We start from the raw sequence: 14,390 nt of genomic DNA, 5'->3' as shown, positions 1-14,390 counted from the left end.
GGGCTGCTTGCGTTACTGCAGAAGAATTAAAACTTCTGCCACCGCAGCCTCACACTTCAGAGGCGTCACGCTCTGCCACCGGCTGTTTACAGGTCGTGACCTTTGAAACTAGGCTGAGGGCCAAACTTAGGATGGACTCTGACCTCAGACCACGTAAAACATTAATAAAGCCGATGTGATCACATCGCACACAGGAAACTCCACAGCAGCACAAACACAGTCCAGAGGTTCAGTTAGCAGCTACCTGTCAGAGGCCACGCCCCTAACAACGCAGGTGAGTTATAGAAACGCGCTCTCCTGTACATAATAAACAGTCTGTGTACATGTTTCTCATAAAAACAGAGCAGAGCTGATTCAGCTCCTGATCAGGTGATTGATCCCTGTGATCGGTTCCTCCTTTTCACAGACACTAGCTGCATTCACAGTGTTGATTCTGATGCTGGAAATTATTTTGAGCCAGAAGGAGATGAAGATGATCCTGGTCTGTGGATGCAGGTAAAAGGAGACCTTTCATGTGCTCCCACTCGCTCTGAGCACACACCTCTCCCACAGGCTGATACGAGGCTTTAAACTTTACCCAGAATGCACTTTGTGAGGTTTCCTGTAGCGAATGATCAGAAACAGATCAAAGATCAGGGAGCAGCTGTTTTCTACTCTACGTCACAGACATCAAACTGCTGCAGGTGACCCAGACGACCCAGGCTCTGGGACAGACGAGCCGGCCTTTAGTCTGCATGTTTCAGCCCTGAGAAACTCAGAGATCTGCTGAACACACAAGGCCTCGTGAAATGAAGTTAGAGCACATTATATAGATCAGCTGACTGCGAGGAGGTCACCTGTACATAAATGACCTCTCAGGAGGAGAGGACCTTTAACCTTTGAACCAGTTTCAGACACAAAGAGTCGTCTTTGTAATTTCACTGATTCATTTTTTATTGATAAACAGATCAATAACTGTGGACACAGTCAGGCAGAGAACCAGCAAAGACACAACAGAGCTCCAGATATCAGCTTACTGAGTCACACACACACACACACACACACACACACACACACACACACACACGACTCAGCAGGCCAGTCTGCATCTGCTGGGACTTCATCTAATTAGGACAAAGCCGACGCCCAGCTCCGCACGAACAGCTGGAGGTGTGTGCGCGTGTGTTTGTGTGTCCGTGTGCTGCAGCTGATCCTGCTCTCTAAAGCTTGTTGACTTCATATTATCATCCGAGGAGTGTTTGTGCTCAGATTTTTAAAAGATGTTTGAAAAGACAGCAGATTAACTCTGTCCTGCCCAAAGACACACACACAGACACACACAGACACAGACATGCACACACGCACGCACAGACACACACGCACAAGCACACACACCAAACTGTTTTTATAGGATTGGATTCATTCATCATTATTTTGTCATGTTTTTGTGGGTTTCGTTTCATTTACTCAGTAAATGTTCTGTTTTTCTTCCTTCAGCTGTTTAAAGGGAACAGAAATCGTATGACAGCTTTGAAGTGTCTCAGGCCTCGTTTATTAGCCTGGACCCAAAGACCAGCAGATGACCGTGGCCACACCTCCATCGCTGTTTTCTCCTTACAGGAAGTAGAACTGCTGAGGTCACAAAGAGCGCACAGATCCAGACACAACTTCATAAACGGTCCAATTAGCACAAAGTTAAAAATGAAATCCATCTCAGAATAAAAGTAAAGTGTCTGTCGGGGGTGTGGCCTCTTCGTGGTCATTCCCTATTCAAACACCAAAACTTTATTAAAACTCATTAAAGTCCATTGACCTCCATCTGAAACACTTCCTGTGGACAGATAGAGGTCGCACAGCACGATCACTGCAAACATCAGCTCATCCTAAACACCCATTAGCATCTAAGACCGGCCAGAGACCCAGACCGGACCCAGACCCTTCAAACAGCACCTGCAGCCGCTGCAGGAGGGCATCATCGATGGGACACTTCACTGTATGTGGAGCCTCCCATACCTCCGTGTGTGTCACACAGAACGATGGAAGCTGATCCTCAGTAAGCTTGGCTGTATGAAAACGAGGAGCTCTGATCGCTCAGTCGCAGCTGTAAATGGTAAATGGCCATATATAGCGCTTTACTAGTCCCCAAGGACCCCAAAGCGCTTCACATATCCAGTCATCCACCCATTCACTCACATCCACACACTGGTTATGGCAGCTACATTGTAGCCACAGCCACCCTGACAGAGGCGAGGCTGCCGGACACTGGCGCCACCGGGCCCTCTGACCACCACCAGTAGGCAACGGGTGAAGTGTCTTGCCCAAGGACACAACGACTGAGACTGTCCAAGCCGGGGCTCGAACCAGCAACCTTCTGATTACAAGACGAACTCCCAACTCTTGAGCCACGATCGCAGCTGTTTCACAAACCGCCTTTTTGTGTTCAGCCAGCTGCTAAAGATAGACCAACAGTAACGTTTCCATCAGCAGCTTCAGTCTGAAAAAGGACAAACAGGGGCGCCGTCACCCGCAGACCTGCAGGTCACAGCCGGAGACATCAGCGTATGCAGATGATGCATGTGTGCTCATGACAAACTCCCAACAATCAGTTCCAGCTGTATTATATTTAACACTGGAGGACCTGAAACCTGACTGTTACCTAGCAGTAGGGCTGAACGATATATCGCATTTGCGATAATATCGCGACATGATCAAGTGCAATTTCTAACCGCAAAGGCTGCGATTATACTGCGATTATAAGGCTGTCCAAATTACTACCATATCCCAGAATTCATAGCGCGGCCCAGCCAAACTCCAGTTTCCAGCAATGGCGGCCGCTACTAAGTTTTAAAATTACTCATACTAATCTTTCTGGGTCACAAAATAAACTTTTAACATATTTTCAGGCGAGAAAGTAGTTGTGTAAACATCAAATATCTGCTCGGTTTATCAAGATATCCCATATTTGCAAAAGTGCTTCGACGTTTTCAGAGGCGTCTGCTACCCACCAGCTCGACAGCTAGCCGGGAGCTCGAGGATTACTGATGCGGCCGAGAACGGCACAACTCCCGGCACATCATTTTCAGATCACCGCGGAGTTTCGCTGCTCGGGTTAAACGTAATATATAAGTCACTTAGACAACCTAAAAATGTTATTGTTGGGCTTTTTTCAGTGTTTTGTTTGTTCGTGAGTAAATCGGTTTGGCTGAGATTAAAGTTATTAGATTAGATAAAATAAAACTTTATTAATCCCCCGGGTGGGTTCCTCCTTGGTTTTCACACAGCTGACTAAACGTCAAACAGAAAACTTATTAAACAGAAGTATGAGACAGTCGAGAATTTACACCAGTGTCTGGTTATATTTTATATAGCAAGAAGCAGACGGCCGAGTTTATTAAACTCCACCGAGACAGCGGTGACGCTAATCAGAACTAGCCTTCTGATTAGCTAATCAGAAGGCTAGACCGTCCAATTTCACGCCTTTAAATTTTAAAGGCGTGTTTGTGTGTGTGTTTATACAATTGCTATTATGTTTGCACTTTATGTGTAATGTTACTGACTGCAGAGATCAGTAAGATGTGTGTATTTTTTATTTATTAGTTTTATTTATTTAATATTATTTTTTAATTGAATGACTGTCTAGTAGTTCACAGATGTCGAAAAACTGAGTGTGGTAAAGCCACTGATTTTTTTTTATGTATATTTCTGCAATCTGCACATTGTACTGACTTTCATTTTAATGTTTACACCAGGGTTCCTTGTCAGCACTTTATGCTCAGATGTTTGTAAGCTAAAAATAAACTATTGTGTATGTTCAAATATACTGTTGTGATTGAAGAAGTTAAATAAAAATGTCAGTCATCAATTCATGCATCACCTCATGTCATCATAACAGAGGTCTGTCTTCCAGGAAAGAACAGTTTAAAATTAATGTAATATAGTATTGGCCATACTATATGATGTATTGCTTGTCTTTGTTTAATAATACAGAAGACAAAGACCTTAAAAAATAATCGCATATCGCATCGCAATCGCAATATTGGGGCAAAAAAAATCGCAATTAGATTATTTTCCATAATCGTTCAGCCCTACCTAGCAGAGGCTTTCTGGCTCAGAGCTTTCAGGACCTGACAGCACTTCCTGCTCCTTTCTTTAGGATGCCCCGGGGCAGACCCTGGGTCAGCTGGAGAGATCTCTCTGCTGGTTTGGGAACACTGTGGTCCCTCCACAGGAGCCAAAAGAGGTTTGGAGCCTGTAGGATGCAAACGTGTCTGCTGCTTCCTGGCAGAAGTTATTTTAGCAGGTCTGCAGTCACACAGGTGCTTCCACTTCCTGTGATGAGCCACGGGATGAACGAGCCACGAAGGCCAGGAATCAAATCATTACAGACCTGCTGCAGTCGCTTATTCTGCATTGTTTTCATAGGCGAGCAACTGAAGGCCTCATGCACACACAGACACACACAGACAACAATCCTCTGTAATAAAAGCAGAAACTCAAAAATTAGGGATGGGTACCGGTGTCCGGTGCCATGATGGCACCGGTTCTGACATAAACGGTAGTAACCAGTCCGAAAAGCAGCGCACATTTCGGTGCTTTATTTCGGTGCTTTTTTTTTCCTGAGCTGTGATACACTTCTAGCCAATCATTTTACGTTTCCGAGGATAGTAGGCGGGTCCAGGTACGTACGTTCTTTTAGAGCAGAGCTACAGATTAAAAATGCCCAAGGCGAAGCGGTCAAAAGTCTGGCTGTACTTCACAGCAAAATATGCAAACTCAGCAGCCTGCAACAAGTGCTTTAAGCTGATACTGTGATACTGTCAAAGGAGGTAACACCTCAAATCCGATGAAACACCTGGCGACGCATAGCATTTTTTTAAAAAGCCGAGAAATGCACCGTATTTGATAGCTTGCTGCGAGACCTCACACCGAGCGCATCTACTGCGGGTGGGTTGCCTCTTATCGGACCCGGAGTTAGCAACATCCCCCAAAAACACAAAGAGGAGAGTCCTGGCTCCTAGCCCTGCCAGTGTAGTGATGTAGTGATGACGGATGATGATGGCAGCAGCAGCAGCCGTTCTTCTCTGCGCGAGTAGCTTAATGTTGTTCGTGTGTAATTTACGTTGAATAGGCTAACCACGTTATTACATTAATGCATGTAAGGTGAACTAGCAAACATCATCATAGCTACATGCAGCTGTCTTCTTGTTTGATGGCAGATGCTCCCTTCACCCTGGCCAAAAAGGCTAAAATGACCAAAGAAAAAGTGGAAAACAGTTAAACATGAGAGGTTTAGGACAAAGTTTGTGTTTTTTCCATTGTTTAAGCACTGCTTCCAGCCAAGAGTGATACCATAAATCCCCTATAGCTGCAGAAAAGGCTAACATTGTTATCTTTTTACAAAAAACCAGCTGAACGTGAGAGGTTTTTGGACCAATTTTGTGTTCTCCATTCTTTAAGCACCGTTTCAAAAGTACCGATTTGGCACCGGTATCGGATAAAACCTAAACGATACCCATCCCTATCAAAAATAAACTTCAGTTTCAACAATGTTAACAGCTCTCGGAAAAAATACAGTCACATAATCCAGATGACACACAGGAAGTGTGTGTGCGTGTGAGTGTGTGTGTGTGCAAGAATGCATGCAGGATGTGAAGCTGTTCAGCCAAATCAGCTCCATCTGAGCTGCTTATCTCTGATTTATAGAAAACACACAAACATGCACGCAGGGCTGTACTTCACACACACACACACACACACACACACACACACACACACACACACACACACACACACACACACACACACACACACACACACACACACCGTGTACTCGTTCAGCCACTGCTGCTCTGACACAGGTAAACCTCACCTGTCAGTCTCCCACAGCATGCACACCGATGAAGCAGTGCTGAAAGGTCAACACTCTAAACGCACTTCCTGCATCACTTCCTGCTGGGACTGTGTGTGTGTGTGTGTGTGTACCTGGTAGTACGTCCTGATATGTCTGGTGAGGACTGTCAGGTTGTGAAGGCGCAGCGACACATCATTGTTCACGTTCTTGTTCAGCCTCTGATTGGTGGGGCTCGGGTCGCTATGGAGACAAATAAACACACCAGAGGAGCGCTGAGGCTGACGTTTGTGGCTGTTTGGGACAAAGATCATCTCACACACACACACAAGTTTCGGGTAACCATGGCGCAGGCATTTCCCTGCACGGAGCCTGATTAGCATGTGAATAGGGGGCGTGTCCCGCTGTCCATCCGTCTGACCTCCTGTCGCTGTCATCGTGTCAGTGTGACGCGTGAAGATGGCCGGTCTCACAGCGCAGCGAGGACTTCACATGTGATTATTCATTAAACCCCTCACAGAGAATCAGGTGTAACTGATTAAACGCAGATTTAAATGTCGTGTTTCAGTCACTCAGACGGAGCGTTCTGCAGGGGTCTCTGTCCCACCCACTGTCTCTCTCTCTGTCAGGTGGCAGACACCTTAAAAGAAGTTTAAGGTCACATTTCACTCAGCCGTCCAATCAGAGTGCAGCAGAGGGGGGACAAACACTTCTCCGACCAACTGTCACATGAGGAGGTGGCTCTCTGCAGAATGCTCCAAACATGCTGTTTATCACAGCTTTTACACTCTTAGATCTGGATGATGTCACAAGGAGGGCCTAACTGCCCCACCCACCTGCTGGCAGCTAATCAGAAGAACATGTTGTTAAAGAGGGAGGGGCTAAAAGAGCTTGATTCTGACAGAGGATGTGGTGAGAGGCTGTGAGGGCCACTATCAGATAAAGGAGGATTATTCTGAGCGGTGAGTCATGCAAAGCTGCTCTGACAGAGTCAGAGAATAAAAACGAGGAGCTGGAAGCGAGCAGCGCCGATCCACGCTGACACGTTCGGGGTATAAACGAAGAGGGGAACGAGCTTCTTTCATAACTGAAGCTCCGACCTCACTGACTCCGGCGTCTCTCAGCAGCTCGCTCTGAACCGTGAGCTCATTTTTTCCACGACATTAAACCATCTCCACTTCGACTCTCAGCCGGCTCCGCAGAACTCGTTAAACTAGCTGCAGGTTTCTGTGGAGAACTCAGTGATTTAACAGCCGACGGCTCCTCCGACTCTCTAACGTCTCCTTTCATACTCCTCACTGCTCCTCTGTAACCCAGTTTCCCATGAAGCCCCGACCGCCCCCCCTCGGCCCAGCCGACCCTCGCCGTGGAGAACAATAGTGCGATTATCGTTATTCCTGAGGACAATAACTGACAACAATAACTAACATTAACATGTGGTGTGATCGGGTCAGGGGGGCGTCCCACACAGAGGATTATCAGCACATGAAGGATGAGTCTGCTGCTGTTTTCTTTTTAATTTCAATAAATCCCAGAAACACAAACCAGTAAACCCAGTAACCAGCCCCACAAACAGAAGTGTCAGAAGTGAGCTGGGCTCGTCTGAAAGAGTGTGTGCAGCCGTGCTGTCTCTCCTTCCAGTCACGGCTGCAATCAGCTCCTGCAGCTGCTGTCAATAAGCGAACTTTAACCACGACTTCAGCCTGTCAGGGTTTTCTAACGAGTGGATCAGCCTGCATGAGCGCCTCGGCTGGTGACGGCTGCAGTGACAGTACGAGTCACTGAGGCGTGCTGAGGCGCTGCACCTGCTCTCTGATCGATGCTTCTACTCTTCCTCCTGAATGCCCACAGCCTACAAGCCTCTGCCCATCACACACGGCTCGGTCTAATTCCTGGACCTCAGTCTAGTTAACCTGATCTGTGCTCTGAGGCTGCAGACGACGACAACTCTGTGAAGCGCTTCAGCGGCGAGCAGCACATCTGGCTGTGAAGTCTGAACCTGAAACTCAGGATGTGGTTGCACAAATACACTCGCACAGACACACACAGGAAACACAGGATTACCTCTCTTACCCCCTTATGTACTCACACACACGCACGCACAGGCAAAAACCACCAGAAACACTCGGCAGTTTTGACTGACTCATGCAAATGAACGCGCTCGCTGCCACCTACATGTGTGTCATGATCTTGTGCAGGAAGACGCCGTCCACCAGCTCCATGAACATGCTGAGTCGCTCGTCTGAGCCGGCGCCGTCACCTGACCCCAGCGGGCCCAGCGTCCGCACCTGAGGACAGAATCAGAACATCAACTGTCTGCAGCTTTAAAAGATCTCACATTTAAAAACCAAACTATGAGAAACACAGAGGTGAGTTTGAAATAAACTCAACACCTGTCTGAGTTTAAGAGCTCAAACTTTGCTCCCTTTTATGCTTTTCTGGCTCATTTAAAGGAGCCGTTCCACCAGCACCAAAACAAGTCAAGTAACAAGGAATAAAAAATAAAATATTTCCCATTTTCCATGTTTGAACCACCTGGGCACATCTGGGCAGGCAGCTTCCCGAGTGCTGCCGCTGCTCTCAGGCTGCCTGTCATCTTTACATCATCATCATCATCCTCAGCTGTAATCTAAACACCGGGCTGAAGGACGGCAGTTTGGCATCTCTGCTCCTCTGTGAATCTCCACCTTTCTGTGGTGGAGATGTGGGGTATGTGTGTGGGGGGAGGGGCCTCTGAAACCAGCTCCATGGTCATAAAAGCCTCTGACTGTGAGGAAATCGTTTCACTTTTAATGAGGAGAACAGCTCGGACACGGAGAATGAAAAACACAAATGTCATAATTAGACTCGTTATTGGATGTGACCATGTGACTCAGTGAGCAGGAAGTGGAGGCTGGCGGGGTTTAGGTCATATCTACAGAGCCGAGCTCTCCGCCTGGGCCCGAGGAGATGCCTGGTGATTCGGGCGTCCCGAGCAGGTGACGTGCGCTTTGTTCTCCTGGAGTCTCTTATGATCACGTTGGTACTAAACAGCAGTTTGTTCTCTTCTTCTCCAGTTTGAGACATTCTTATGCCTGCAGCCAGGCTGAGCAGGGTCAAAGGTCACGGTGCTGTGACACATTAAACAGTGGCTCTAATGTCACAGACCTCAGCTGCAGAGGCGGCTCAGGGTCTAAAGGACAGCGTGCAGACTCACAGAGACAAGCCGGCGTGAATGAGTGGATTCCATGTTTTTTTAAGCATTACTCACTCGAGTAATGGCGAGGAACGCCCTGCACGCGCTCACTGAGGCTCTGCTGGAAGCCAAACCACAGTCCCACCGTGTCACCTCCTGATCAGAGTTTCCGCCCACGGGACAATGGTTGGCTGAGCCGACAGCTCAACAGGAAGCGTCACAGATAGTAGCGGCTGACAGCTCCGCTGGCCGTCCCAGCCTCTGACCTGCCTCCAAAAAGCTTCAGAGATGATTCCAGTCCAAACATCTGGAGCCATCAGAGGAACATCATCACCACGGCGATAAAATCACCATGAACCGGGTTTTTTTTGGGACTACATTAAGTAGTCCAACTTAAATTTGCCTCTGCTTTAAGAATGTTCTGGGATAGCAGGAGCAAACGCTTTAGTGTTAACGACACCCCGCAGATTTCCGACAGTCAGTCTGGGTCCACCGGACTGTTCCTGCTTCCCTGTGACCTCATTTCCTGTTGACCCGCCGGCTCAGCCAACCATTGTGCCCGTCTGTGCTGGACAGAAACTCTGATCAGGAAGTGACACGGTGAGAAAGTGACACAGGGACACTTTCACCGACACATCCAAGGGTTCCTGCAGAGTCTGAATCCGCTGCTCATGCAGGGAAAACTGGCTGATGGGCCGACACCAGGCCAGCCAGCGGGCTTCTTCACATCCACGAACTGCAGCTGTACATCGATCCACCTGAACCCTGCAAGAACCCCTGGTCCAGGTCCAGCTCTGGGTCCTGTTCCTGGTCTCAACCCTGATCACGATCCTGGCTCTGTTCCTGGTTTCAATCCTGGTCCTGGTCCACGCGCACATCTGCTCCGTCTGTGCGGATTCTCAGAGATGCTGAGTGCTTGGCTTGTGCTCTGTGTGTTTCTGTTAAAGGTGTGATGAGGTGAGCTCAGGTGAAACATCCGGAAGCTTCTCCTGGTCTCTGCAGCTCCTTCAGGAACTCAAACCACCCCTGAAGCTCAGACTGACCGGAAGTCCTTCAAACTCTTTCTGATTAAAATGTGCTCTGGAAAACAGTGCGTGAACTTTTCTGTGTAACACCTGGAAAGTCCCACAATCACGAACCAGAAGCTCCGCCAACCGCTCACTCCCCAAAATCAATGTGTGTGTGTGTGTATGTGTGATACACCTGACGTGTGCAGCGCGTGGGCACCAAAACTCACAGCTGTGTGTGTGCGCGCGTGCACTCACCCACACCACCAGGGGGGACTCCATGAACGCGCCTAGCAGCTCGGAGAGGGTGACGTCCATGGCTCTGCTCGGTCATCAATACTCCGATCGATCGGCAGGTATCCGCGGCGGGCACGCGGGAGGTCTCCACAGCGGGCAGAACAAAGCGCCGCGAGGCATCGACCCTCCCCGCCACCAGCGCGAGCTCCCTCTCTCTTTCTTTTCCTCACTATTGTCTCGCGACGAAGAGCCGGTCCGAGCCACACGAACGGAAACGGAACCAAAAAAGTACTGGGAGAGCCTCTGCGCGCGCTCCCGTCGGTCCCGGCTCGGTTCTGTTAGCTCAGCGCGTGAACGAGCAGTTTTTTTCCGCTGAAGGTAAAAACACAGACCCTAACTTCGCAGGACAGTTGATCGTGTTGCCAGGGAGACACCACTGGGACCGTAAAGTGGAGAAACCGCCGTGAAGTTTGAAGAAAGAAAGTAAAGTGAGTGAAAAAGAGCCGAAAAAGGCGGGACGAAGGAAAAACGCGAAGCGGAGGCACACAGAAAAGTTTCCGCTGCTCGCAGCACCTTCACCGTGTTTCTCCTCCACAGCGCTCCATCAACCTGACCCACAGACGCCACACGCACGAGCACAGACCGACGGACCCGCCGGCCAATCAGCGCTCACTACAAACTCTGCTCCCGCCTCTTTTCAGGAAATCTGCCAATAACAGACCATCGTATTTACTCTTTGATTCGGTCTGTTGGTGACGTTAGACAAAGAGTTCAGACAGAACAAGATGGAGACCGCCCCGAGGAGGGAAATGTATGGAGGACACAAACTGCCAATAATGGACAAATTAAAATGCCTTAAAAATCAAATACAGACATCGTAATCAAATCACAACACGTGACATGAGCCCTGTTAATTTACCTATTTATTACAATTATAATTTACATTTACAAATCATTTTGTGTTTATTTGTGTGGGCCCGTCTATGAACTCTGAACTTCATTCTTTGTGTCAGGTGGATTCAAGTGAGCTGATTGGCTGGGCCATCCCAGCAGCTTTATTTTGTGTCTCTGAAAGCAGCTGAGAGTTTCAAGGCTGTGTTTGGTCATCGTCTCGTTTCTTCATCATCCCGGCAGACGGCAGCAGATTTAACGTCTCGAGCTTCCTTCGCTTACACGAAGCTTCACGGTGCCGTACACTGACAAACAGTGTATCACCCCAAAAACACCAACAGGGAGGTTTGGTGTCAAATGTCCCACCAGAGGAGAAAACGCTCTAGACCATGTTTACTCCAACATCAAGCATGCATATAGAGCCATATGGAAAAGATATATATAAATCTTATAAAGTTTGTATCTGTCTTGTATGAAACTTGTATGAAAAGCATACAAGAGTGAAAACACATATAAGATCCCTTGAAGAATTATATAATGAAACTTGTATGTTTTGGATACTTACTAAAACAATATATGAAAGTAATGAGAAAGTGGCCACTTTCATGAGTAAATCATATATGTTTTTACTATTTCTTTTCCATATGAGGAGCCATACCCCTCCCCCACCTCGGTCAGTCCGACCACCTCTCCTTCCTGCTCTCCCCAGCCTACACCCCCCTCATGCGCAGTGCCCACCACAAAGACGGTTACGACCTGGCCTGAAAAAGCTCTCTCCAAACTACAGGACTGCTTCACAGAGACAGACTGGGACATATTTGAACACCAGGACCTAGAAACTTTCACAGGATCAGTACTGGACTACATCAAGTTCTGTACTGCAAACGTGACTGTGGACAAAAGCATTCAGGTTTTCCCAAACCAAAAACCCTGGATGACCAGCGAGGTCCGCTCACTCCTCAAAGCCCGCGATGCCGCCTTCAGGTCAGGTGACAGAGCTCTGTACAGGGCTGCTCGAGCTGACCTGAAAAGGGGGATTAAAAAAGCCAAGACAGACCTCAAAAGAAACATCGAGTCCCAGCTGTCCAGCAACAACACACAGGAGGTGTGGCAGGGAATGCAAGACATCATCAACCACAGAGGGAGCACTGCAAAAACAGAAAACCAGAGTGGGCAGCTGGCAGAGGAAATAAACAGCTTCTTCGCCCGCTTTGAAACACCAAAACAGCAGCGCTCATCTGCCTCAGCCCTGCTCCCATCCTCACCCTCACCTGGTTCCTGCACCGCTCCACTCACTGTAACAGAGCACGATGTCAGACGTGTGCTTCTAGCAGTGAACCCCAGGAAGGCGGCCGGTCCAGACGGAGAAGGTGCTAAAAGCGTGTGGCCACCAGCTCACCGTCATCTTCACCAGAATCTTCAACCTCTCACTGGATCAGGCAGCCATCCCATCCTGTCTAAAATCAGCCACAATCATCCCAGTGCCAAAGACGTCTCCCATCTCCAGCCTGAATGATTACCGCCCTGTGGCCCTCATGAAATGCTTTGAGAGACTAGTCCTTCAGCACATCAAGGATTACCTCCCCCCAGAATTCGACCCCCGCCAGTTTGCATACCGCGCAAACAGATCCACAGAAGACGCCATCGCCACAGCCCTCCACGCTGTGCTGAGTCAGCTAGAGCAGCGGCAAAGCTATGTCCGAATGCTCTTCGTGGACTACAGCTCAGCCTTCAATCATCCTGGACATCCTCATCACCAAACTGGTCACTCTTGGCCTCCCTCCTCTCATATGTGCCTGGATAAAGGACTTTCTTACAAACCGGCCCCAGACTGTAAGACTCGGCCCTCATCTCTCCTCCACCCGCATACTGAGCTCCAGCTCCCCACAGAGCTGTGTGCTGAGCCCCCTCTTGTATTCTCTCTACACCCACGACTGCAGCTCAACCCACAACAACACTCTCATCATCAAGTTTGCTGATGACACCACGGTAGTCGGACTCATCTCAAAGGGAGACGAGGCAGACTACAGAGAGGAAGTCCTGAAGCTGGCAGCCTGGTGTTCAGAAAACAACCTGACACTGAACACTAAGAAAACCAAAGAGCTCATTGTTGACTTCAGGAGGCACAGCACCGACTTGGCCCCCCTTTACATCAAGGGGGAGTGTGTGGAGAGGGTCCACACCTTCCGGTTCCTTGGTGTCCTCAGGAGTAGGTGCATCAGCACAAAGACCCACAGACTCAAAAACAGTTTCTTCCCCAAAGCCACAACCACCCTGAACTCACACATGCACCGATAACACAGCCCCTCCCCACACACACACTTTTTTTTTTTAAACTGGCCTGTATATTTGTACATTTTATATATATATATATATCTTTTCCCTCTGTTAATACTATCCATGTAGTCCTGCAGAACTGTGCCCCCCAGCATGTTTTCACTGAGTAGGAGATGCTCTGTATCTCATTGTACAGCTGTATAGTGACAATAAAGGCATTCTATTCTATTCTATTCTATTCTATTCTGAGGAGCACCTGATGGTTTACAATGAAATGATGATGAACTGTGGCCCGACAGTCTCACTGGAAGCTTCAGCATGTTTTAAATAAAGTTTGAAGGTCTGGAGAGAGCTCACGGTTTCACCATCATGAGATGTTTCTGTGTCACACGCTGGTGATGAAGCACCTTTCTTAGGCCATCAGGTGGGACTGAACCAGCTGATGCTAATCTGCACCGAGCAGCAGGACTCATTCTAATCACTGATGTTGAGACTTTTCTGCACGTGCTCAGTGCTTATTTTACCCACTGCAGTGGACGGAGGAGGAGCTCAGAGGAGGTTCATGGATGAAGGATGCAGAGGGTTGGAGTGACAGAAGAGGAGGCTGCATTAGGAGCAGATGCAGGCAGGTGGCTGGTTGTGGCGCCCCCTAAAGGGAGGCAAGAGTGAGGACAGAATTTCTTCAGGATGATTTTTTTTTTTTATTGTTTTTTATTTAAATCGATTATTTTGTGATCTGAATGTTTGTGTTCATAATCAATGAAGATCCTGAGCTGCTGTTTGAAAGACTGATTTTATTTATTTAAAATTTGTAAATACTCACATGAGAGGGATGATTATTTCATACACAAGTCATAAAAGGAAGCAACGATTAACAAGGCAGTTAGAGATCGAGAATAATATCAAAAAGCTGGAGAAACAATACTATGTAACAAAATCAGCTGAAACATTAAGTGAGCTTAATATTGCCAGGACA

The 14,390-nt window shown here is 48.1% G+C and overlaps 1 protein-coding gene across 2 annotated transcripts in view; it reads right to left on the bottom strand.

Annotated features, from left to right (window-relative positions):
- The window catches only part of ccdc88c (coiled-coil domain containing 88C), a 52,607-nt gene extending 41,723 nt beyond the window's left edge, over positions 1 to 10,884 (bottom strand). The window contains exons 1-3 of one of the 2 annotated variants that reach the window (XM_026151172.1): positions 10,268 to 10,884; positions 8,003 to 8,115; positions 5,962 to 6,070 (exon numbers count right to left, since the gene is read on the bottom strand). In XM_026151172.1, coding sequence (XP_026006957.1) covers positions 5,962 to 6,070; positions 8,003 to 8,115; positions 10,268 to 10,327 — 282 coding nt within the window. In that variant the 5' untranslated portion in view covers positions 10,328 to 10,884. The remainder of the gene's footprint in view (positions 1 to 5,961; positions 6,071 to 8,002; positions 8,116 to 10,267) is intronic. The other variant, XM_026151171.1, reaches the window with a different exon arrangement.
- Positions 10,885 to 14,390: the final 3,506 nt, after the last annotated feature.

The sequence above is a fragment of the Astatotilapia calliptera genome, chromosome 19, assembly GCF_900246225.1.
Source record: "Astatotilapia calliptera chromosome 19, fAstCal1.2, whole genome shotgun sequence".
Classification (NCBI taxonomy): domain Eukaryota; kingdom Metazoa; phylum Chordata; class Actinopteri; order Cichliformes; family Cichlidae; genus Astatotilapia; species Astatotilapia calliptera.
This window is presented reverse-complemented; position numbering and strand designations above follow the sequence as displayed.